Source organism: Lissotriton helveticus, chromosome 11 (assembly GCF_964261635.1).
Source record: "Lissotriton helveticus chromosome 11, aLisHel1.1, whole genome shotgun sequence".
Classification (NCBI taxonomy): Eukaryota; Metazoa; Chordata; class Amphibia; order Caudata; family Salamandridae; genus Lissotriton; species Lissotriton helveticus.
In genome coordinates, this window is record NC_136072.1 from 51,320,419 (window position 1) to 51,346,274 (window position 25,856).

Below are 25,856 nucleotides of genomic sequence, written 5' to 3' on the forward strand. Positions count from 1 at the left end.
AGATACAATCCCACTTTGTCCCTATCTTCCAACAATAACAGTGGGTTAATGTTCAAGTTGACTTTAGTTTTGTCATATTTTGGCTACTACTTTCCTCCAAAACCCCTTTATAAATTCACATTCCTAACGCATGCGATTCTGCATCCTCTCCATCATCCCTCTGTCTCACCTTGTAGACTCTTTCATCTGACTCTGATCATGTACCATCTTAACATTGCCTTTAAGGCCTTTTCTTTTGTATTTTGCCCAAATGGAGAATTTAGCAGCCCTTTGCCAAATCATTATCCAGCTGCTTTGTTACTGCCTTGCCTAATTATTTAGACCTTTTAATTATATAATGTAATGACTGTAATTGTAGGTTGGGTTCCACTGCTCTGTACATGTGGGTTATGGCTTGTGACATGTTTGCGTCTTTAAATATAGCTACCACTTTTGTTGGATAGCTGCAGCCTCTCTCCCTAGTGCCTGTTTTGCCCAGTGTTAAAGTTGGGTAACTCTAAAGACTTCATGTCAGTCTAGCAAGAAATTGTTAGCTCATTAATCTCTTGTAGTCATCAGGCCATCTATATATAGCTCACGGGGCAAACGGGCTGGGCTGTTTGACCATAGGGTTGTTTCTTCAACATTCACCACCGTTTAAAATCTGGATCCCCTATATTCGGAGTCGAAGGAGATGGATACGTCATGACTCCTTTTGGAATATTTGTTTGATAATGGATTCACTTGTCCAGTTTAGGACATTGGGTGCAGGCGCAATTCACCTGTGTGTTACCTAGTAGGAAAGAGTTTGTCGAAGGATTCTAACATGAACTTTGCAAATGGCAGTTTTGAACTCAGACTAGTATGTTATTGGATAAAAAGCTGGATAAAAAGGGAGCCATTCCTGAGTTTTAAACTAATCGAATACCTGCATTATTCTTAAAGAGAACAAAGATTCCACACTCAGTCATATAAAGGTTTTGTTCTACTTGAGTAATTATTTCACTAAGTCATAGCACCTTCTTCCACCAAGGCAAGAACAATACTAAAAGTACTCATGCAAGTTGCATGCAAAAAAATTAATACCATTAAGAGAAAATAAAATTATATAGAGATCCTGGTTTACAAGGTATTGGGACACTTCACAGACAGCTCAAATGTCATATCATGTTAAACTGTACTGCAGGAAAACATTTAAGAAATGCATGTTGCAGTGGATGAGAAATTGCAATACTATATTAGCAATTTGGCATCAGTAAATTTAGGAACAATTAATTTAGTAACTGACTGAAGAGGTGATGTTTTCTGAAGGTTGTGTGTGGGCTTCAGTCTGCTGTCACAAGGATAGGGAGTTCTAGGAGATGGTAACCGCACCAGTGACTGCTTCTGTGCAAGCAGAGTTATGAATTTTTATACCTCAAATTTCAATGGTATTCTTCTGATCCCGTCCACTGTTCTGCTTGGTAAGATGAGTAGTTTTAACAAATAGCTGTGTATGCGAGTAAACTAAGTTTGAAATTTGATCCTGACCGTGATTGGTAACTCGTGGAGTTCACGGACTAGTAAAAATATATTCGTTGCAAAAAAGATTCTGATCACCATGCTTAAACGTAATCATCTCCCAGTCGTAAAGGGAAAGAGTGGAGAGCAATCAATGAAACATATCCCTGATCTGCTGATTCTACCATCTATCAACATAAGACTAGGTGATATGAATCTGCACTGGGGCGAAGCTAAAATCTCTGCAATATCAACTTTGCTCCTAATCGTCAAAACACCGCTGGTTTAGCACTGCATTAAGCACGCCTAAGATTTGAGAACTGTTACGGTGAACTGAGGAATGCTTGCAATTTGTCTAACCACTGGCAATCACTCAGGTAGCATTCCAAACCAGATTAGAGCCAGCAATATGCAAATCAGTCTTGGTCTGGCTCCAAAAGTAACAGCCCAGCCCAAACTACCAAGCTTGGTCCTTTCTGAACCGGAACATAACAATCCAAGACCAGCTTCGCCCTGATTGGGGCTCGTCAGTCGGGTGCTACTTGGCTCCAGTGGCGCAGTGAGCACAGGATCCACGTTTGGGCATACCCATAGCAACTTAGAGCGTTGCATCAAGCACACAAAAGACGATACGAGGAATGTTTCTAATTTTCTTTATCACTATCAATCGCTCGTGGTAGCTTTCCAGCCCATTGCTCTTTTGTCTTCCATGCCACCTCAGATTAGACCCAGGTAGATGTCAATCAGTCTTGGCACTTCTCCACTAGGAAGAGTCTAGCTCTGACTGCCGAGCCTCGTCCTGCTTGAACCGGAACACAAGCAACCCAAGACAGCCAGTTACCTCCTATCCTCATACCTTTGAGGAGAGTCAAAGGGACGTGGGAAATAGATGATAAACGGATAGCATCTTCACAGACCCAGCAAGTGATGGCCAGATTAGCTACATTTCACATCTATGTGGCTCTTTTCGAGAGCTGTTCCTTAGCCATGTGAAATGATCTGTGCTGTGTTCTTCCCAACTCCTTGCCTAGATAGGCATTTTACCATGTTCAGACATCAGCAGAAGAAGTCTGCCATGCCCCATGGCCAATCGTTTTTCAAATGTTCACAGCAGACCTTAAACTTTCCTTTCCCTTAGATTTTCCTTTTCCTCACCTGATTACTTCAAAACAGCATCCTGCTGGCTCGCTGTAGGGATGCGGTTGGAGAACGGGATTCCGATGATCCGAAGAGCAGGTAAACCCGGTATATTCAGCTTAAACCAGGGAAGCCCACAACTCATGAAGGCTCAAGAGACATAGAAGGCAAAGCGTATGGGGAGTGGAAGTGACTTAAGGCATCCAGGAGGTAAAGAGAGGAGAAAATACCCCAGCCTTGGTATTTTTCTTTCTCTTCCTTCCTTCCACCAAGCATATGCTCAGGAACTGGACTCTGGAACATATCATGTGCAGCGTGTGCTAGGCGTGAGCTACCAACTTTTTAAACAAAATTATGTTTTACATCAAATGGTGGACCCTGGAGAATCCTTCAGCACTCTGCTGTTGTTACCACAGGTAGATGTTATTTCTTTCAATTCCCATTGCTTCTTTTCTTCTTAGTACCGCACTTTCATTGTACCATTTTTATGGTTTCTTTATGTAGATTTGTATAGAGTACATTCTGCCATACGTATGTCCTCGCATGCTGAGATTTCGGTCACTGTCCAGAGTCTTATTTCTTGTTGTTTTAGTTGGGTCATCGGTAAGGGTGGAAGTGGTAAATGTGCTGCATTTACTTGAGTGATACCAAAGGGGATGATGGACGGAGCGTTGGAGCAAATTAAACACTCACCCCAGTCAACTGATCTGGGTTTAATCCATCATCATTCTTTAGCTCACTCCGCCACCCCAGTTCAGACATGGCCATATGCAAATCAGTCTGACCCTGTCTCGTGGGAACAGTCCAGCCCGAACTGCCAAGCCATGTCTTCCCTGGACCGGAAACAAGCATCCTGGGACCGGTTTCTGGCTATCCGCCGTCATCAGCCAGGATAGCTTGAATCCAGTGGCAAAGTGAGCAAGGGACCCACGTCTGGGCAAACCCTGCCAACTAAGGGCGAACAAAGCGATACCAAAGGGGATAATGGATTAAACCCAGATCAGTTGACTGGGGGTGAGTGCTTGCAATGTTCAACACCCCGTCCATCATCCCTTTGTTTTTGTTTTTTTTGCATTGACCTCAGTGGCAGTCTATATGTTATGGAGCGGTATATGGTATTTAGAAGAGTCGGGTGTACATTGCTTGATGAGGTCAAAGTGTATGGAACCTCTGAGTCGTGATGTCATGGTCTGTATTTTTGCACATAATGTATTAATTTGGAGGATCTGAATGTTTGAGGCTATGGTTAGTGAGTTTTGAGTACAGCTGTGTTCAACTATATGGAATATCTGAGTTGTTTGAATGTTTTGCGTTGCCACATGAAATGGAGTGATGTTGTGAGCGCAGTGATTCCCAACTACATTATTTGTCTGCAGAATGCTGGATGCTTATATGTCATGGTGGAACCAGATATGAAGACATTCTGCCAACTTGAATCTGATAAATGTAGGGTTATCTTGTTGTTAGAAATGCACCAAGGCAAACACAAAGAGAAGTTGGTCCAGCCCGAACTGCCAAACAAGGTCTTCCCTCGACCGGAAACTAGCGTCCTGAGACCGGATTTGGGGTAACACCCATCATCAGCCAGGCTAGGTTGAATCCAGTGGGAAAGTGAGCAAGGGACCCATGCCTGGGCATACCCAGGATGCTTGTTTCCGGTCCAGGGAAGACCTGGCTTGGCAATTCAGGCTGGACTGTTGCCATGAGGCACAGGGTCAAGACTGATTTGCATATATCTGGGTCTAAACTGGGGTGGCGAAGTGAGCCAAAGAACAATGATAGATTCAAACCAGATCTGTGACTGGGGTGAGTGTCTGAAAGGTTTCAGCGCTCCGTTCATCATCTTTTTCTGTTTGCTTTGTTGTGACAGGCACCAATTGGACAACCAGCTCTGGGTAGTCTGAAGACCTTATCAACTATTAAACAGGAAACATCCTTTGTTTGTTGCTCTCAAGGCATGGAGTATTCAAGACGAAGAACCCTGATATGCAGGACCAATCTGCCATTCTGCAGTGCCATGACTGGTCTGAGGGAAGTGCAGTTTCTCTGTAGCTCCTAGTTTCCTTCCTTGTCTCTAGTGTGACATCAGTAATTATCTTGAAGGCTGGTAGTAGGCTGGTTGGCACTTAGAGGAAGGCTTCACACTGGTTTCAAAAGAGTAGTGATTATAGCAAGGGAGTTACAGAGACTAGAGATAGTCTGGGATAAACTAGGAAATTGTTAAGACTGAAGAAGGGAGTGGGTTAGAGAAGGGATGGTGGAGAGGAAAAGAGAATATCATTATTGAGAGATGCACCCTTGACAGGGGAGGAGCGTAATGCTATGCTCCCGTTAGTTGGCGAAAACTTAAATTCAGTTCAAAGATATTAGAAGTACCTTGTCACTCCAATTCCCAGTTTCACTGTCCAATGACCAAAATGTAGTATTTTGCAACTATAACTGGCCTTAAAACAAGCCGTAATGCCATGCGTTGGGGCACATCATGAGTTTTGTTATTCTTTGTCCCCTTCTCTACAACTTGGTGAGAACTTTGAAACTTGCTCAGTAAGCTGCACCAAGGACACATAGTGAACCCAGTTTGCCTCAATTGTGGTTTTCATTTAGGCATAAATTATCTTCATATTTTTCTAGCAACATTTGAACAGCTCTCAGTTGACCGTCAGTCAGGTCTGGCTCTGTATCCTAGTGATGAAACGCAATAACAACGTATGTTGTCTCAAGTCGGCCTTCACTCTTGCATTAGGATTATAAGGAACATAAGAGTGTTTGAAATATCAAACTTCAACATACCCTATTATAATGGAAAGTATAGAACAATGGAAGGTATATTGCAAATATTCCTGATGTTGCAAAGCTTTTTTTCCTTTGACATAATCTTAATGTAATATTGTAAACATGTTGATTTACAGTCCTAGGGAACCAGGCAGGGTGCGATATATTTCGTGTCGAACATTAGTAATTTAAGAATTGAAAACATGGTTTGACACAAGTAATATCAAGCTGTGCCACTTTCCCACTTCTTCTCTACCCCAAGTTAGGCACACCACTGCTTCATTTATCCATAGTATTAAATCAGTACAGTTAACTATGAAAAGGTGTGCTCAAAATGCACATCTAACATGCTTTAAGGGTGTGCACAGTAACCCCCTTGAAGCTTTGAGGTATTTGATTGTGGTACCATTAAAAAATTGTGGTCTGCATTTCTCCAGTACCATACATTATCTCTGTTTTTAATAGTTAGTCAGTACTTAACCCTGAAGTTGTTTTGGTAGGTAATGATGGAGAAACAAACAAATGTGAAAGTGCTTAGTGAAGTGTGTACCAGTTTTTTCATCTCGAACTATCACAGCCTGAGAGAAATGTTAGCCCAGTGTAAGGACCTACCCTTCCCACTATACGAGGGTTTTGTTAAATTTTTCACTTTTGACACCATTTTGCAGTTGTGGCACCATTCACTTGCCTTTTTCTTTAATCTTTGTTTACAGCAGAGACGCAACAAAATATTTCCCTTGACTGAAACCTGGGCAATGTAAATTAGTATTGAAACATAAGTCTCAAATTGCACAGTTGAGAGCCCTAAAGCAAAGAATATGCAACCTCTACCTAATAATTCTGCCCACCTCATTGTATGTTTTCTGTGGCACTAACTTCATCCATGTCACATCTTCAAATCCCATTCAATACCATTCCTACCAACACAATCTGAGCATTATGTAGTTGCACTCTGCCTGTGTGTCCTGTGGTTTCTACTTGTGGTGTCAGATTGGGCGCAGTAACACCCAGTGCTATGACACATGGCTAAAGGCCGCAACATGCAGTCATGCAGTGGATTGAATACTGTGGTCTGGTTCTCTCCTCTCTTAAACTCACTTGAGAGAGATGACGATGGATCTGTATATTTGTCCAGTGCAATAGATAACCGTGGACGACCCTCAGGTAGTGGAGAAAAGATTGTACCTTTTTCATGACCTGGACAAAGACAATTTGAAGGTCCAACAAAAAGTACAAGAAAGTGGACATCTGAAATTAGCATCAACGTATCAGAGCAGAGGGAGGTGGGACACTGGCAAGTCTTTGAAGCATATATCAAGGGGTCAGGCGACATGATTTTTCTGTGGGGTTTAACCAATTTGTAAGTCTTGAAATTGATTATGAAAATGGGGTGAAAAAAGCAAGAAAATAAAAAACTCTAATGCAGACGTGAGTGGGATGAAATTGGTTAAAATGTGGTGCAAATAATGGCTTGTTTCTTTGAGTGTGAACTGAAGATGCATTTATAAGGTGGTGCGCAAAGGTGCATACCCAGAGACCAAGGAGCCACCCATAAAAAGACAGAGGCTCCTGTGATCATTTGGGTGGCTCCAAATGGGAGTCCTGTCAGAAAGGGGTATTTGGCGCAGTAAAGGAGGATGAAAGTACCCAGAGCACAAACCATGGACAGCATGCAGGGCAAAGAAATGAAGGAGCTGAGGTATTGCGCACGTGGTGGGAAGGCATCCCTATGACCAGGAAGCCAGAATAATAAACCCACCATAGGAAGAACTCCAGAATCTCCATGACTTCACTGTGAGGGGAAGTGTTGAGTTACTCCAAGATGAGAAATATATAGATACATGTTTGACATATCGAATAAAATCACATTCAGTTGTCTAAGACACTTTGTACAAATTGTATTTTGCAGCTGGATTTAATGGGGCAACGTCGACACCAATTGATAAAAAGAAAAATCGTAATAAGCCAAGCAAAGGCCGGAAGAAGACAATTTTTGAGCCCTACATGTCTTTTGCTGAAGTATCGGAAGGACTCAAAAGAGGCGAACTCCTTCAGGTAAGTCAGACATGTATCCTCTAGTTGTAGACACCAGGTTTCATGGAAAGCGAGCTAAAAGATGGAAAAAGCCATGTAAATGGAAACAATGAATAATGTTCGAGTTTGGACACACCTTAATGACAAAGCCCATTCGGCTTTTAGCTGTGCTATATATTTTTTTTAACTTGCCCTCATACTTGAAACCATCATTTTTTTCTCACGTCGGTAGTGCAGGTGGGATCTGAGTTTGAAAATTAAAGCCTGGTGTGCAAGTGGTTTATAGAGTTCAATGTTACCTCCTGGTTCCTAGTGTAGGGCAAGTGAGCTGGAGCCCCAGAACTTTGATTTGTATTTCAGGCCAGGGATGCGGCTGCTATGCAAAATAAGGGGACTCCCTCTAGAGAAAATGTTAAGGGCGGAGTGAAGAGGGGAAAAGCAACAATACAATCTAAGAATATTCCCTCATGACCTATATTTCTTTTTTCTGATTTAACATGTATTTAGCATGGGCTGAACATAAGTTTAGACAAAAACAGAATCCACATATTTATAAATCTTAACGTTGTTTGTTTATTTTCTTTTATCAAAATTGGTTTTATAATATCTCTTACCGTTATTACATATACAATTATTATTGTAGGCATATACACATGACTTTACAATATAATGACATTAGCATATGTAAACATCATGCACCCCCAGGTAAAGAAACAAAAAACAACATTCCAACAAGCTCTCATACATGCATACCTCTTCAGCTACACTCATACCACATTCTTAACTACATATATCTGGAAAGTGGGAGACATACGTTTGTTTTTTGTCACCACGACCATTTAAAGCTACTGCATATAGCAGGATCTGAATAGCATTGGTCAATTATGTAGTTGTGAATGTGGTATGAGTGTAGCTGAAGAGGTATGCATGTATGAGAGCTTGTTGGAATGTGTGTTGTTGTTGTCATATGATGTCATTATATTGTAAAGTCATGTGTATATGCCTACAATATTAATTTTATATGTAAAATTGGTAAAAGATAGTTTAAAAATAATTTTGATATAAGAAAGAAAATAAACAAACCATGTTAAGATTTATAAATATGTGTGTGTTTTTGGAATCTGTTTTTGTCTAAGTTTATGTTCAGCCCATGCTGAATTCATGTTGAATCAGAAAAAAGAAATATAGGTCATGAGGGAGTATTCTTAGATTGTATTGCAGGGATGCAGCTGCAGCATTGAGTCTTAGGTTATTTTGTTTTGTATGGGAGCTGTGTGTTACTTACAATACAGTCAGGCTGTCCCTGCTGCAGCATATCAATCTATGCGTTTTAGGAGACAATTGTACTTTTAAGCCCAGTATTTAAAAAAAGTTACGTCCTCCTTCAACCAACTCCTCTGTGCTACAACCTCTGACTCTTCCCCTCTCCTACTAATTCACACAATTGCAAATTGTTTCATCCTGAGTGTTGTTCCTATGTTCCTTTTTTCCTTGCACAGCCCTTTGTTTCTCTGGAACTAGGTTCTTGCTATGTTATTAACTCTAAAATATATGCAAGTTAACCTCTGAAACAGGGTTCAGACTTTCACTGACTTAGTTGGGGAGCTTGCCGCGTAGAATAAAAAGCTGGAAACTGCTATTATGAAAACATGCTGTAATTTTAGGTTGTAAAATTGCATATCCACTTGTGCCCACCACAACAGTTTTTTTCCTTCTTGTTAGTCGGACATGGGGAAGTTTGTTGGCGAATGTTTTGTCTATTTGATTGAAATAGGTTTTGCTCCTCAAATTAAAAATACATTCCTGGATTTACCACAGAAGGCAGGCATCTCCCTTGTTTTAGCGCATGCATGCCTTTAGAGCGAGATTCCAAGACTTCCATTAAGAGTATGAACGCCACTGCTTACCAAGTCCAATCCCTGCTCTGTGAGCAATGAGGAGAGTTTTGCTGGCTTTAGTAGATTTAATCACAGAACAGAACATAAGGCATGTTCTGGTAAGAAGACAACATATTGATCATGGCTCTCCTTTTCGCAAAACATCTTGTTGCGTGAGAGAAGAACACCATATGTTTTTGAGTTGCATTGGGCTTGACTTGCCATTTAAGGGGGAGGGAGGTTATTGGCTGCACTCATGCAAATACCACTGTCTATCAGCAGAAACCATAACCTTGATAAGGCTGTAAGTCCCACAGTACTTGAATCAAACCAAAAATAGTTACCCTTGTATGAAATGTTCCAATTGCACCGAACAGGGCAAAGATGCTCTCGGATGAGTCTGCCTTTTGTTCGTAAAAGTAGGCATCCAACTTGGGAGTCCCCTCCTTGGGAGGCAGATCATGTATAGCTTTTAGCTCAAGGGACAGTGTCCAATATCTACTCCTGTGAACAGTTCACAGTGTTGTTCTGTTGGATCCTGAGTCCTGTTCCCTTATCTGTGCATATTGTTGAATGATCATCCTTGAGATCCATGCTTCATTGATCATAAAATACTAGAGGTCCCAAATGGAGGATGAGGATACAACCTCCCAACAGTATTCTATTAAGATAATGATGTGATCTTTCAGCATCTTTTTTAACCTTAACCAGGCCCTTTTACATGTTGTTATGAACCTTAACTTTCTGGGTCTAAAGTAATTTCCCATACTGTTGAACTTTAGAATGCTCAACCGACTGTCAAACCAGACATTTTTCAGAGTTCTCGAAGATTCTTCAAAGATCCAACTTCTGAAAATGGCTCAAAGCCGCCCACCTCTAAATTTTTACTTATGATCTTAGGTCCTCAATACAGAGTAATTAGATGAGCAGGTACTAGGACCGGAGTTATCGGTTTTAGCCAGAATATCCCCCCCTAATTCCCACCCCTTCATAGTTGCCGGGCATCACACGTTTTCAGCCACAGTATGGGAGTCAACATGAAGGATTTGAATTTACCAGGGTGAAGGCCACAAGTGGCTTCGAATTCCAGAATTGTTTCTATGTCTATGTTCCTGCTTCTTCAAATAGGAGGAAAATGTGTGCAGAGATGCGTTTGCTTTATCATCTGTAGCCTGCTCCGGGTAAAACCTGTAATTTGGCAGGGTGATATTCTGTCCAGGGATATCACTACACCCAGGTGTCTCCAACCAGTAGCTCGGGAGCTACTGGTAGCTCACCAGCACCCTCAAAGTAGCTCTCAGAGGTGAAGCCAAACCAAGCCAATCTCAGAGATTCTGTGTATATTAAAGAAGGCAGCACTGCTCATTTCACTATCCTTACGAGTTACAGACAGCCAAACCAATGGCAGGGCCTGTTGATAACACTCAAGCACACACTGTGGTGGCCTATCAATCAATCAGGGATGAATAGAGCGCACTACTCACCTGTGAGGGTCTCAAGGCGCTGGGGGAGTGTGTGGGGGGGGGGGGGATTTGGGCAGCTCAGGTCATTCGAAAAGCCAGGTCTTTCGAAAAGCCAGGTCTTGTGGCTCTTCCTGAATGCTTTCAGTTTGGGGCTTCATCTGATGCTGAGGGGGAGTTCATTCCAGGTCTTGGCCATGATGTAGGAGAAGGGTGTGCCTCCTGTTCTGGGGCTGTGGATGCAGGCGATTTCAGCCAAGGCCTGGTCAGCGGAGCGAAGGTTTCTTCTGGGGGTGTAGAAGGAGATTCTTTCGTTGAGGTATTGGGGTCCGGTGTTGTGGAGGGCTTTATAGGTGTGTGTAAGCAGCTTGAAGGTCACTCTTTTTTCGACGGGGAGCCAGTGGATTGCTCGTATATGCTGGGTATTGTGGTCTTGTCGTGTGATGCTGAGGATGAGTCTGGCTGTGGCGTTCTGGACATTCTGAAGTTTGTGGAGTAGAGATTTGTTGATTCCGGCATAGAGGGCGTTCCCGTAGTCCAGCCTGCTGGTGATGAGTGCACGGGTGACGGTCTTCCTGGATTCGGGGGGGGGGGGTCCATTTGTAGGTCTTGCTGAGTATGCGGAGGGTGTTGAAGCATGTGAAAGCTGCAGCGTCTCCATATCGGTCTGCCGTATGAACCATCTTTAACCTCTTTAAATATACCTAAGAAAGAGAATGGCCATGTTATCCGCCCTGCTCGATCAGTCACACTGTGTGTAACATCAAACAATAGTAGCAGCAGTACCCAGGGCTGACCCACCAAAGGGTGTGTCTGCAAGAACTAGAGTGAAAATGTGCTAGTAGGTAGCATGTTCAACCAAAGAGCTGAGGAGAAGAGAGTATGCATCCAGGGCAGAGAAAATTAAAAGCATCCCATTCATTTTTGTGTGGGTGTGTGACATTGTGTCCTTCCCTAATAAACAGTGATGGTTCCTTAAAGCTACTCCTAGTGTCAAGGGCTGCCAACTATGTATGCTGGTCTCCATCATAAGAGTATTATCTCTGACGCAATTGTGCCCATTCATGGTATAATTCTGCCACAGCCATAATATTCTTCCTTGACTATTTTGGGCATACAAGTCTAGTAATTACATACTTGCTGCCATCACTGACATATTAACAGCCTGATTGGCCTGTTTTTAGCCATTCCTGACAGAGTGGCAACTGCTTCTCCCATAACAATGGCCATAACTGATGTATGTTGGGCATCCAGGCGTGGCACAGTGGTAGCCCTGGTTTAATGGTTGGCATTATTGGCATACCAGAGGCATTCTTAGTGTTATGGTGAGGAAGCATGTCCTTTGATTCCAATATCTGGGTATTTGAAGCATAATTTGTCCATGAGAGGCATTTTTACATGGCGGTACTCAATGAAAACAAAACGCTGATGTTTAGGAACTGTGTATTTTCTAACAATGACTGATTTGATTTTTAAAGGAAAAAATTGCTTTTTCAGAAAAGGTTTTTCTTCTGGAAATGTGAGTTTGATTGCTCATAGTGGAAAGGGATTTTGATAGAAAAATATGTGTATTTTCAAAAACTAATATGCTAATGACGACAAAATATTGCAATTCTAAAACACCTTTAAAGTTGTTAGCTGAATGATAATTCAATTTGAGTTGCGGGGACTTACTGCTGTGGTAATACCCTTTGTGGCACACAGCATGTGATGATTTGAATTTTACTTGATTACAAGCAGTTATTATTGATAAACGTTTTCCTAGCATTCAGCTGATAACTTCACTCTGAATTTTTGGGTGGTTACTACTGATTATTGTCCTTAGGGTGGTCATAGTGTAATGTTAATACATATCATCAGCATTTGACAGTGATAAAATATGCTAGTAGCTCAGCAGGACTTTCCTTGAGCAGAATTAGCTCTCACTTCAGAAAAGGTTGGAGACCCCTATGAGTCAGACCCACTATGAGTCAGGTGTTGTCTACACCTGACTCATAGTGGGCCGCATTGTGTCATTCTCCACATTGATAAGTGTGTTTACTTAGAGAGGCTTTTCTTACAATATTTTTCTCAATCTTAAGTTGCTGTGCCCGTGACCATTGAGTTTCAGTCTTACTCAAATCGGAGTCCAGCTGTAAAGTGTATGTCACAACTTGCTTATCGCTTCTTTTGTCTTTCTTTTCTTTTTGTAGAGGTCCTCGTTTGCTTACTTTTGGCCCTGTGGTTTTCTCCTTTCAAAGAGGCTCCTATTCAATTCTCTAATGTTATATCTTCTTTTCCATGGCCACCTCAAAGACTAATCCTTTCTCGTACGCTGTTTCTCACATTCTCTGCTGCCGGCATTGTTGCTATAATTATGTTAATTTTGCCATTTTGTTCCTATATAGTTTCTCGCCTACCTCTGCAAACATGTTCATTCCTCTTTTTACTTCCAAAGGCACTGTTCTGTGCAGACAGAAAAGCCTGCGATTTACTAATACCGATTATAAATTAATAAACAACTGTATTTGCACAGAGCACGTCTATGATTTGTAAGGGTATGGTTCTTCAGGGATCCACATAGCCTGCATCGATCTTGACATCCCATTGACCAGACACTAGGCTCATTGAGTCAGATTACTAAAGAAACGGTTGCCCGGTGTGTTGTGTGGTAATGTTGTACATCAGGTTGATGGTACAAAGACGACTTGTCTAATCTTGTACGATGGGTGTATTGTGCAGTGTGTACGTGTGTGTACTGAATGACTGCAGGTTATTTAATTCCACTGGTAGGCATGGTAGTCCATTTCTCAGCGTAAAGAGAATGTTCTTATTGTAAGCATCATTGGAGTGAAGTGGTGGCAGATTTGTCACCGGAAGCCTTGCCTACACTACATTAAGGCCTGGCAGCTGGGTGTCATTCAGGTGCTTCTATTGGCTGACGTCTTAAGTGCTCGAATAAGTGTTGAGTGCTTGGTTACTAAAATATTTCAGAAATAATATTTTTAATAATAATTTTACAACTTTGCTCTAGCATTTGTACTTCCCCCCCATTGGAGACATGAGAGAAGAATTTAGAAGCTGGCGACGTCAGTAAGACAATATTAAAGAAATTCGTATTCTGTTGGGGTCTTCCAGTCATTATGTCTTCGACTGTAGGGTGATTGGTACACATTTTCCAACGGTCTGTGGTCAGTTAAGTGAAGCACGTCTTGAAAATGCCTGTACTTCAGTGGATGGACTGCAACCAGAATACAAGCATCCTTCGTGTTGGCTGGTACTGTTGGAACAACATGAGGAGGAAGCAGGTACTGTGGCCCTGCAGAGATTTGTCTTCAGTGCAATTTTATTCAGTGAAAACCACTGTTTAATTTCGTGGAATGTTGTAGTTGGCTTATTTTAGTCAGCCTATTTTCTTCTTGTGACCGCGTGAAACTGGTGGTTCTCGGCCCTTTGGAGTTTGTGTAGCGATTAGGCAGGAAGTCCTATGTAGATGACCTTGCAGCAGTCAAGCCAGTACAGCTCATGGGCTGGACAAACTTGTAAAGAATGGACAGTCACTTGCAGGCACCATAGCTCCTGTATTCTGTTTCTGGTAACTGTGTTGATCTGGGGTGTGATGGTCGAGACAAAGTCCACTCCGAGGTTGCACCCCTTCATGTCGAAAGAGATGTGTGCGACCGGGCTAAGCATCTGAATGTCAGGACACCTGGCAGTACTTGGCCAAGCAGTAGAGTCTGCTTAAGACACATTGAGTCTGTGTTATTATGGTGCATCTTTCCCTTGGTCATATAATCTTGTGCTATCCATAATTACCACCTGAAACAGCCCATCCTGTACATCCTCCCTTTTTGATCAGCTCACTAAAAAGTACCCAAGCGAGAAAACCCAAAAGTCTCATTTCCAGTGTGCCAGATGAACCGTTGCACAAACAAGTAATGCCTTGTGTTGTCTGCTTCCGAGAAGACCCGCAGAGAAATCGCCTATTTTCAGAGGCCTGTCTTGAGTGCTACCCAAGGATGGATTTTTCATGATCGCTCATCTGTAAATTGTCTCAGTTCTAAAATATGCAAAACCTGGAAAAAGCTCCTCATCATGCACTTTTACAGATGTCATTGTTCTTTCCTCCTTTGTCAGCCTACGTGTATATATAGCGATTTACATGGCCCCAACCTAGTGGCAGACCAGCGCAGTGCTGTACAAAGGTGGGGTAGAGTGCACTGGCAGCGAGGAGGGTTACGACGAAGGGGAGGATGCTGGATGAACAAGGGCAGTTACCACCTGGATTACATCATCTGGAGAGATTTCTTGTGGGTGAACGGTTGTTTGAAGAGGAGAGTCTTCACTGCCTTCCTGAAGAGCAGGAGTGAAGGCGTCTGCTGGATCTCGGTCAGAGGGAGGTTTTACCTTGTAGTGCAACAAGGGGTCGCTGGCGTGGCTTCTACCACACAATTGGTCTCTCACGACTAGGGCGGGACTGTACATGTTTAATTAAGTTGCAATATTAAAATGTGTGATTTCTCATCTTAACGTATTTAAATCTTGGGGAACCCCAAGGCTGGACTCATCTTGCCTTATCGTACCATCTGATACCAGTACATTTCAGACCCAGATTTCGATTACGTCTTGGACTGCTGACATGCCATTTTTAAACATAAGCCATTACGGGTGGCTTCATGATGCCAACTTCCTCAGCGGTCATCACCAACCTGTACTGTTGAAACTCTTTGTCGGCTCAAGACTCTTGACTTCGGTAGTTGTTGGCGAAGCTTTTTCTATAGAGTAGAGTGAAAGAAACATCAAACATTTAGCACTAAATAGGAGTTTAGTTGTTTCTACCTTAATTAGTGCATCTAGCCAATATGTCTGTTGACTCCATCCTGTGGCCATTTATTTGTAGATACTATTCTTCATATTTGTGTATCATCACTTGGGTCCTAGTCAGGTGTGCGTAGAGACTAGACCTGTGTGGCACTAGTACAGTCTGTTACCACCAGTTGCATGTTGGTTACCAAAATCATAGGGCTGCTCGGGCAAGGTAGGGATATTTTTGGTGATGCCCTGTATAGAAAAGTAATTTGATCTTTACTGCACTAAGGGAGGATCATCCAGCCTCTATACAAATGGCAAAAAACCCACATACATTAACTTTACTTTGCGCTCCACTATTTGCGTCCGTCGACACGCCCTTAATTGTCAGAAGAGTAGATGTAGGAAACATCCACTTGAGCTCAATACAACACTTTCAATCTGCAAGTTGCAATTCTGATCTTTGGGTACGTTATATGGGACACATCTGCTCTGCCTGTCTTGATCTTCTCATCTTTTCTTCTTCCCTCCTCTGAACTTGCCTTCACGCATAGGAATTCATTTTTTAAATGTAGCCTTTTGCATCACATAGTCTTTCTTAGAGCATTCTCAATAAAGTGGGCACAATGGCACAGTAAATTGAGTTCTTGCTGACATCTGTCTATCGACTCAAGAAGTAGCCTTGAGGGCTTTGGAGCATTCGTAACAAAAGGAAATCTAGACAACGGAGGATGTAAAAATAGAAGTGGCAGATGCCATAGACGCATGCAGCCCGTCAAAGCCTCTCTTAGCCGACTGTAAGGAACCGCATTGAGTCATAAAGGCCACCCTTTCTTCGCAGTGTGCGAGTTCTCCTGCAACTCAAAGTTTGCCAGCCAAGTATCTGTACTTTAAAGATGGAGTGTGTTTCTTTAGGTGAAAGGCTCAACTTAGGAAGTTTAAGGCTGGTGTCCTGTGGTTCAAAGGAAAGTTTCTACTATAAACACTGTGCTCGCATGTCGCACTACTTTAATCGGTTTGAGTTTTGATTAAAGATTGTTGGAGAGAGGTTTGCATGTACAGAAAGCTTGAAGAGGTACATGTTTGAGTCACAAGTGGCTCTATAAACCATATGAAGGGTAGAGTCTTGGATGAAGTCTTTTATCTCCAAGCAAACAGTTAGTGTTGTGTTTTTATTAGTATAGTTTGATGTGCATGCCCATGTGGGGTTTGCTGTGTAGCTCGAAGCCAAAGGCTCTCCATTGAGTGATACCATGGGTATTATTCAAGTCTGAGTATTTATTTTGAGACGGTACTAAGTGTGGGAGGACTTAAGATTCTCTTCGGAAAAGATTGCAGATTAATGTTTAGAAAGCAATGGGGTATTGTGAGTCCTAGATTCCAGGCAGTTCCTGAGGTGGGTGATCTCCTGTTCCATTGAAATGTTTAAGTACTTTTTAGAGCCCTCTGTATATTTGTGGAAATATAGATCCACCCTTTCACCTATTGATCCAGTGGTTAGAGGAAAGGATTTCATATCCCTAAACCTGGACCGTAAATATATATTTTTTCTTTCAGAGATAGGCAGAACCTATATAATAAACCTGTCCTTGGTTTTGGTGAAATCCTGATCTCCTTTATTCTCTAACCAGCATAACTGACCTACCTCGTTGGTTCAGATGTTCTAGATAACCTATACACCCTCATTGTACTGGACCTTCCATCTGGTATGAACTTGCTTCAGTTCTCCTGTACTTTATTCAAGCGCCTACAGTCTCCCTAGGTATTCATCACTCTATCCATGGGCATCACCATGTCATGGATGCTTTTTTCTTCTCCATACAACTTCTCACTATTCCCTGACCAAAATTTTAATATTATTTAGAGATATTGTATCCACCTCCACCAGTTTTCCTAAGAATCTCATCATCGTATTGCGCAATACCACGTGAAGAAGGTACTCCTTCAAATTGCTCCTACTGCAGGCACCATTTTACTCTGCGATCAAGGAAAGACTTTCATGATGGACAAATGTGTACATGGTCTAACTTGAAGTGGACAACATCTCGACACCCTTTTTGAAACCATTCGGCCTTCCTCCATCCATTGTCCTCCTCAGGGTCGGGTCATCTATCTATTTCTGCCTTTACCTTAGAAACTGTGTATTTTTTTTTCTTCAGTACTAAGTTGCTCTTTCGGTGAGGGAAGTCACCGGTTGCATGCTACTAACTGTTGTGTTCTCGAGACGTAAGATTATTGCTTCATTTCAAAGTTAATGAGCTGCACTAATCCAGACACCCGGCTCTATGCAATGGCATGCAAATGCGCTAAGAGTAGGCTGCAGCTGCCATGTTTGAGTAGTAAGATCTTGCACCCCAAAGACCTACCTCTTTCTGAACTAGATCCATGTTAAAATACCTCAGGTAAGGACACCCCATTAAAAATAAACCAAGAAAATAAAGGAATGAATTTAGCAACCTTTATAGTTTGTATGGTGGGGGTCCACTACTAGGCATGCCAGCTCTGCTTCAGCTGGGACTGCTGTTTCTATTCTGACAAAGCAGTTTCTGTACTCCAGAGACCTACAGAATGTTATTTCAAGCTCACAGATCCAGAATGGCTTTGAAATGTGTGTCAACAAGTGTACATTAACTGTTCCCACCCTCCTTGAGCATTAAAACACCCAGAAGTTGAAGATGATTTTTTTTTGTTGGGGTTAAATTTACATAGGATATTTTTATTTGCATTATTTTTGTTGAGAGGCCGGTGTATACCTTATCCAGGTAACCTTTGAATAATGACTTTATCCAGGTAACCTTTGAATAATGACACTCCCACTCTTGAACTATGGCCATACCGGTTATCTCATCAGGAACTAAATCAGGAATACAAGTGCTCGTTCCTTTGACCGCTGGTGGAATATATTCCCAGCAACTCGGGGTTCTACCTTCTGGTTCATTTGCAATCTGACTCTAGCTTCTTAGCTGTATTTGTAGAGGGCAAGACCAGAGTGTGTATCCTTTGTCTCTTGTATTCATGTTGCATGCCCCCAAGCACTGGATCCCAAAGGCTAGCCAGAATAACAGTTTAGTGATTCTTAAAGTGGTCATGGCTGACTTCCTAAAGTGTTTCGAGGTTTCCATATAAGGCTGGTGTCTGGTCCAGTTTGTGTTGTGCTTGCAGTAGAATCAAGGCCTTTCCTTCGCTTCAAACCTGCAAATAACCAAGGATGACACAGGGGGCTGTACCAGGCCATGTGTGTGTCTTCTTGTTCGGTACGTGTGTCCATTACCTGGCATTTGAGTTTGGTAGCTTGTTCAAAGATGTGCTGTTGTGGCAGCCAGAAGTGCTGCAACGCCATACCATGACAGATTATGAGCTGTATAAATGACCAATACATTTATTGGGGGACCTGTGGAAATTGTTCACTTAATGTTTATTTTGTATAGAGTATTTTCAGTCTTTACCTTGTGGCTCCCTGTAGATTCTTCTCTTGTCTTTAGTATTGAGCTACATGGGTTGTTTTCTTCCAGTTGCTGTGAAAGGGTCTGGATGGAGTGGCGATTGTGAAGAAGTAGGCCCAATATCAGGTCCTGGGGAATTAACTTCTATTCCACAGTAGGTCTGCAATAAACTTGTTAAATGTAGCAGCTACCGTTGGCTCTGCTGGTATGACATCATGCTCCGGCAGTGGCCTCCGCAGCATCCCCCCGCAACCCCCACCTAACCTCTGGAGCACGCGAGAACAGATGTTCTGCGCAGATGGGGGGAAAGTGACTTGTTCCAGATATGATATCACAGCGTGAAATGCAACCCAGGGTAAATAGGATTTACTTAGCAATAGATATTCTGGGGCTCCCATCTGTTTGCTGGTATACATTTGAACTCCTGCTTAATTGTTTAATGCTTTATTATGGAACAGCTTTTTTGCAAAATAGCACTTTTTAAAATCTGAAATGGCTGGCCAAATATTTAATAAATCCTACTTTTTCTTCCTAAATTGCTTGGATGTCCTGCTATCCTTCTAGGGCCACCTTTTCTGTGTGGTAGGCCACGGTCTGCATTGTTTGAAGACTGCCACATGAACCAGGCGTGTTGTGTTTGATTCTGGTGAGATTCCCACATGTATCCTGTTCTTCAGCATTTCTTTCTGCCAAGAGTTTGATTGCCTGCGGTTAATTCCCCTCCCCGCCCCATGTGTTCTATTTAATTATTTTGTTTTAGTGGTATTTTTTTTCCCCTTCAAATGCAGGCTTGTTCTGAAACCTCTTTAAGGCTCTTTTGGGGAATAGAGGAAGCTTCCCGTACCCCACAAAGACTTACCCTAGTAAGTAGTATCTCTGTATCACTCACAGGTTATTCAATTGAGGTCTTAGTCGATGGTCGCTATGTGCACTTTAAGTCTGTGTCTATTAAGAATAGGACCTTAAAGAACAGATCAGATGTGGACCAGGGAGCTTCAAAGAAAGGATGGAAAAACCTCTTTGAATAGATGTATTTTCAGATTTTTATTAATTTATTTATTTTTACAAAAGTAGGTTAGAAAAATTCATAAGGTCTGATAGCAACTAGTTCCACACTTGAGTGCCAAACCTCCTGATTGACCTCTCTCAGTGCTTCTAGAAATTCAGACTAGATGGGCGATCGGGTTTCAAGTGCTTGGTCTCAGATTAAGCGTATCATGTATAAAAGTGACCTGTAAGTATTTGAGACGAAGACTGTTCAGCTTGCCTCATTCCTTCTGGGTACTGAATTTAGCTCCTCATTCTGGGAGGCCTAGTGTTCCTTTATTGTAGCAGCAGAGCTCGGCTCAGGAGGCAATCTTGCACCTTTCAGTTTATCAGCTGCTATCTTGCTGCTTTCAGTTTATCAGCTGCTAGAGCATTTTCTCAAGGCTCTCTGCGGAAGAAGGTGGAACCAAGTAAGGATTATAGTAGTGTGATCAGGTTGCATGTTGGGAATTCTGAACTTTCAGTGATATAGACTTATGAATTTTTGAAAGCTGGACATCAGGTCCACACAGTAGTGATCCGACATGATAGGGACTCGTCTAAAACCTGTGGCTTAGTTACTTGTCTGAATAATTTGAAACAGCGTCCTCATTTGACATGTGAATGATAAAAAATAAGTTGCAGAACGCTCTTTACTAACCTTTTGTGCTGTTCTCTGGTACTCATTTATTTGAGTTTACAAACCTGTGCGTAGCTAATTGGGATTTTCTCCATTGTCCCAGTTTCTGGCCAACTATCTTCACGTTGGCCATGTCTAAGTTGATCCACTTGCTGGCTGCCTTTCCATTCATGAAGATTTGCTGTGGAAATTTTCCTTGAGAACTTCTGAAATAGTATTTGTTTATGCTGGTAGATAGCGCTTACTTTTGAATACTTTGTGGATTGTTGTTAGTGAGACCTTCCTCCTTTCTTTGATGCCAGCTTTAATTAGCGTTGGCCTGATGGAAGAGATTATTTTTTAATGTGGTTGCTTTTATAAGTTGTATAAAATGTGACCAGAAAACAATCTAACCCAGATTTGCGTTTGACTTTAGCACATGTGGTAACAATACTTCATGTGAAGACGAGGTCCACTTTCGCCTTCAGAATAAGTAGAGACTGAAATCTAGAGAGTCTACAATTTTGCCCACTACAGCGGCCTGTTTGTTTCACAACCTGGAGTTTAAAAATTACCATGAGCATTGGCTCTGTGTGATACAACTTGGTTTGTTAAGGCCAATATGCTAATCAAAAGGGGAAGGATCACTTGTCCTGCACAACCTTAGGTATGCAGGAAAAACGTGGGGTGTCCCAATTAAAAGACCCTCATGCACGTGATGGGTATGGTGGTAACTTAGCGGTATATCTTGGTTCTCCGCTGTCTAATCACGTGTGTGCATAATCATCAGGTCGATCAGGTTATGCAGCTTCCGCCAGGAGGTTCTTACCCAAGGTTGATACAGTAGTGAGCCAGTGAGGAGGGGGTATTTAAAAAGCCAGGAAAACCAGATAAGAGGAAATTTTATTAAGTCTGGGTTCGGGTCTGGTAAACTCTTGAGTAGTGCATTTCATGAACTGATTAGGAGTAATGGATGCACTCAGAGTATCAATCAGAACTAGTGAGGGGGTTTTAAAATTGGTCGACATGTTTCTGCCTCAATGGCCTTAATTAGGACTTACGGGCGTTCATCGGGACCATTAGGTGAATAGTGTGAAAGAAGATTATATATGAAGTGCTCTCAAAATAGTGGTGAGAAATAGGGAAATTATCAACCTACTTCTTTGTATTGGAGGTCTCAGAGTACCTGTGGAGAAAATAAACACAAATGGTTTTCAACATACAAGCGATGGGGGTACGAGGGGAAACACTGAGCAGAAATCTGCTTGACACAGTCTATTTAATGATAGACTACATAACAACTGGAAAATGGCAATACTTCATAGACCAACACGTATCAATGGCAATGTCAACTCTCTCTTTATCTCTCCAAAATCATGCAGAGGGCTATAGCATGCTTTGAGTTGGTGATGCATGCATGTTTTGTAAACCTATATCAAGGTGTGAGGTAGTACCAGAGGATCATCTTTATATCTTCAACATTTAAAGGCAATGCGTGATAACGTGTGTGTCATATTACGCTCATTACCCGGTGGGTCAGCATATATACCATTGTTTATGCTAAATAACGGTAAAAACATATAGATGAATCTGACGCCAATGGTGCTCTTTTATACTCATTATTTCGGGATCAAACGGGCTATAAGTCGTGTACATAACTAATAAATTGTGGTCCATACGTGACAAAATAGGGAAGCTTTTTTTACCTTGCGCGTGTAACTAACGCGCTTCAATCGGGTGGCCGAGCTCCAGGCGGACTACAGAGAGAAAGAGCTAAAGTCAAAACAATGAGCAGCAAGATACTTGCGGTTTTGGCAATCTCGCTTCTCCGATATTGCTACCTTCTGCGTCCGTTACTGGCGTCCTCTGTGTACGCGCTGTTCGTGCCGACCCGGAAACAAAGTTGTGTTTCCGGTGTTTTTTAACAGGAGGTTGATCGCGTTTGGAAGTGATCCTATTGGTCCTCACGTGTGTTGCCATAGGAACCTGGGATATCCACAATAACATTTTGGCGAGGATGAACCGATTCCTTTTATGTTAACATATGTGTATTAGATCTAAACGGCTTGGTTTAACAAAGCCATTAATTTTAGCGTTCGGTGGCATAAGGAACATTATTATGTGTAGAGTGGTTCGTGCTTTCTAGTCTCTAGTCCGGTGATTCGACTATGGCGTCTGCAATATCTTATTGTCATTGGAGCAGTGTATTAAAAACAACGGGTTGTAGATTGTAAATAGTATGTTATAAAGCGTAGGTCTAGGCTCACCAAGATGGTAGTGCGCTCACCTCCTGTTATGAGGCAAAATGTTTACCAGGTGGAGCGCAACTTTTTCTTTAGATCTATATGGATAGTTTCTTAGGCATTGTGTATAAGGGCCTCATAGCTTAATAAGGGTTTCCTAACAATGCAAGTGAGATGTAGGTTTTTTTCTCTGAAGGGCATTAAGGCAAATGTCCTTTTGGACCTTAGTAGATTATTGTGTTATTTGTATTCTGGATTCAATTTTGGCGCCTTTTAATAAGTCAAAAGTTACTCAGGTAGGTATTGTGTAGTTATTGTCTCGCCAGACTGTGCCATGGGATATTATCGTTCAGACCTTCACTGTCTGTTCTTAACCTATGCACCCACCTTTGCTCCTTTTCAAAGAGGATCTTCTCGGTATTTCTGTCTTTATTCGGTAGTGTCTCGAGGATGACCCAGTGTAGTTCTGCTACTGTGTGGCCCATTTCTAGGTAGTGGTTCGCCATTTTTGTAGTGCTCCTTTTGCACTTCACATTGCTACGGTGTTCACACAATATCTGTTTGGCCTTCCTGCACGTCATGCCGATGTATCTCATACTACAAGGGCAGGTGATCATATAGACCACATGGCTGGTGTTGCAGTTTGTATGGGTCCTTAAGGTCCATTTGAAATCTGGCCGTAACTGTAGTACTTTTGTGGGTCTGGTTAGGCTACCACGGAACATGAGCCACATGGATAGTGTCCTGTTACTTGGGGGTGCCCCATGGGTTGGTAATTTCTCTGGGTATTCTTGGTGCAGGTCTAGTATGGACTAGGATGTCTTTCAGATTGCGACTCCTCTTATTTGCGAACCTTGGTTTGGGCCAGGATAGGTTCCCAGATGTCAATATTCGCCAATTCTTGTTAATGATCTTTTTAACACTGTTCGTCACTGGGCTGTACGTGGTCACACAGGTCAAGACATCTTCTGAGGGTATTTTTGGGACAGTTTCAAGGAGTGCCTCGCTGTTCTGGTTTCTAGCTGTTAGGGATTTGCAGTTAGTCCTGTTTCTGTGACCATGGGCCACCATCACATGACCGGGGCTATGGTATATATTGTGTCCTACCTCATTTTTCATTGCTCGATATCGCCAACGTTGTGGCCTTGGTATCCAGCTCCTTTGGTTCCTGCGATTGCTGAGGAGTTCTTTTGCCTTTTTGCTCCTTTGTAGTCTCCCACGGGCTCGTGGGGGATTCCTGTTCGTTTGGGTTTCTTGTTTTTCCCCGTCTTCCCGCTGTGTTAGTAAGTTAGTTAGTGTCCCTTCCTTCGTTCTATTTTTAGTCCCTTCCCTCGTTCTGTCCCCTCCCTTGTTCCTTGCCAGCTTTTTGTTTTTTGTGTAAAACAACTTGATCCGAGAACGGGGGCTCCCGTTCTCACCATTGGTCTTGCCGGCAGCACAGTGTTTGACGCGCGGTTTGTTTCATCAGGCAGACTTTGTGTAAGCGCCTGTTCACATCGTTAGGCGCGCGGAAGTGACGTTTTGGGTCATTCCGCTATTTTCTTTGTTTACACAAGACGCTGGCGTTTCAGAAGGAGAGTCGCTAGTCTCTTTCCTTTCCCATGCCTTATTCCTTTTCTAAGGGGTTTTTTGTAGCTGGTGTTGTCTGAAGCAGTTCCCAGCCTTCTTTTTCCCCTTTTTACGGTGCTTAACTTTGCACCTTCAGTGTATGCAGGACACTGTGTTCTTTGTGCCCCTGACTGGGTTTTTATCTCCTTGGAGTACCATTAGTATTTTTATTCTGGAGAAACCAGTCCCTACACGAAGCCAAGCCTGCGCTTACCACTGGTAAGGAGGGGGTATATGATTATTGGTGTTTTGGTGGTACATGGTCATGAACGCAGAGGCTATATTGTATACTGAGAGACGTTCTCTCCCTTGTTACCACAGGTGCAGAGGCGTGAAGGAGGGAGCCGTGTCCTGACATTCTACAGGGTGGGAGACTTGGTGTCTCGTATCAAACCACCCTCTTTTCGGGTTCACTGGAAGGCTCACTGTATATCCAATCAGTGGCTTTTCAGTGGATACGAGAAGGGGACTGGTGCATGCTACGCTCCTGCAGTGCTTGGGCGGGCTGAGCAGGGTCCAACAGAATATCGAGCCCACGTATTTAGCACTGCCTGAGCGAGCATGGACGTGGATGGGAACGCAGTGGGGGATGGTTCAGGAGGTCCTTCAATGCAGGATATTATGGGGGCATTGCAGACATTACAGACACAGGTTCAGGAGCTACAGCAGGAAAACGCTGGTTTGAAACAGGAATTGGTGGCTGTCGGGGCCAGAGAGCAGTCACACCAAAGGGGAGCCACTTCCGTTATTCACCCTGCGACCTTCCAGTATAGCGGGGGGGTTGGTCAGGGTACAATGGGAGGCAGTAACTCTAGTAACCCTATTAATGTTACAGTGTCTTCTCCGGTAGCAGTGCCGTTAGCCCCTCCTGAGAGATTTACGGGAGATAGTGAGAAATTTGGGATGTTTATGACCCAGTGCCAGCTACATTTCATGTGTAGACCGAGTGCCTTCCCTGACGATTCCGCAAAAGTGGCCTTTACAATATCCTACCTGGCTGGTAATGCGGCTCAATGGGCTATACCTTTGGTAGATAGCGATGATCGGGTGTAGTACAATTATAGCGCATTTAAAGAACTGATGCGGGGACTGTTTGCCAAGCATGCGTTTATGCAGGCTAGTGATGCTGAATTAATGAAGCTCCGGCAGGGCAGACAGGATTTGTTGTCCTATATTGCATCCTTTAATAGATTGGTATCTGAGACCCATTGGCCCACTGAAAAGAGAACTTCAATATTCTACCAGGGTCTCTGTGAAGAGCTAAAGGACATCGTGTCCCAGGTGGTAGATCCACCAGAAGATTGTGCGGCATTCATAGATCTGGTGGTTAAACTGAACCATAGGGTGTCCGAGAGGCGAGGTGAGCGCAG

At 42.7% G+C, this 25,856-nt stretch overlaps 1 protein-coding gene across 2 annotated transcripts in view; it reads left to right on the top strand.

The window, feature by feature from the left end:
* Positions 1-25,856, top strand: part of DIS3L2 (DIS3 like 3'-5' exoribonuclease 2) — an 879,376-nt gene that overhangs the window by 68,855 nt on the left and 784,665 nt on the right. For both annotated transcript variants that reach the window (XM_078666543.1, XM_078666544.1), the window contains one exon: positions 7,298-7,443. In XM_078666543.1, coding sequence (XP_078522669.1) covers positions 7,298-7,443 — 146 coding nt within the window. The remainder of the gene's footprint in view (positions 1-7,297; positions 7,444-25,856) is intronic.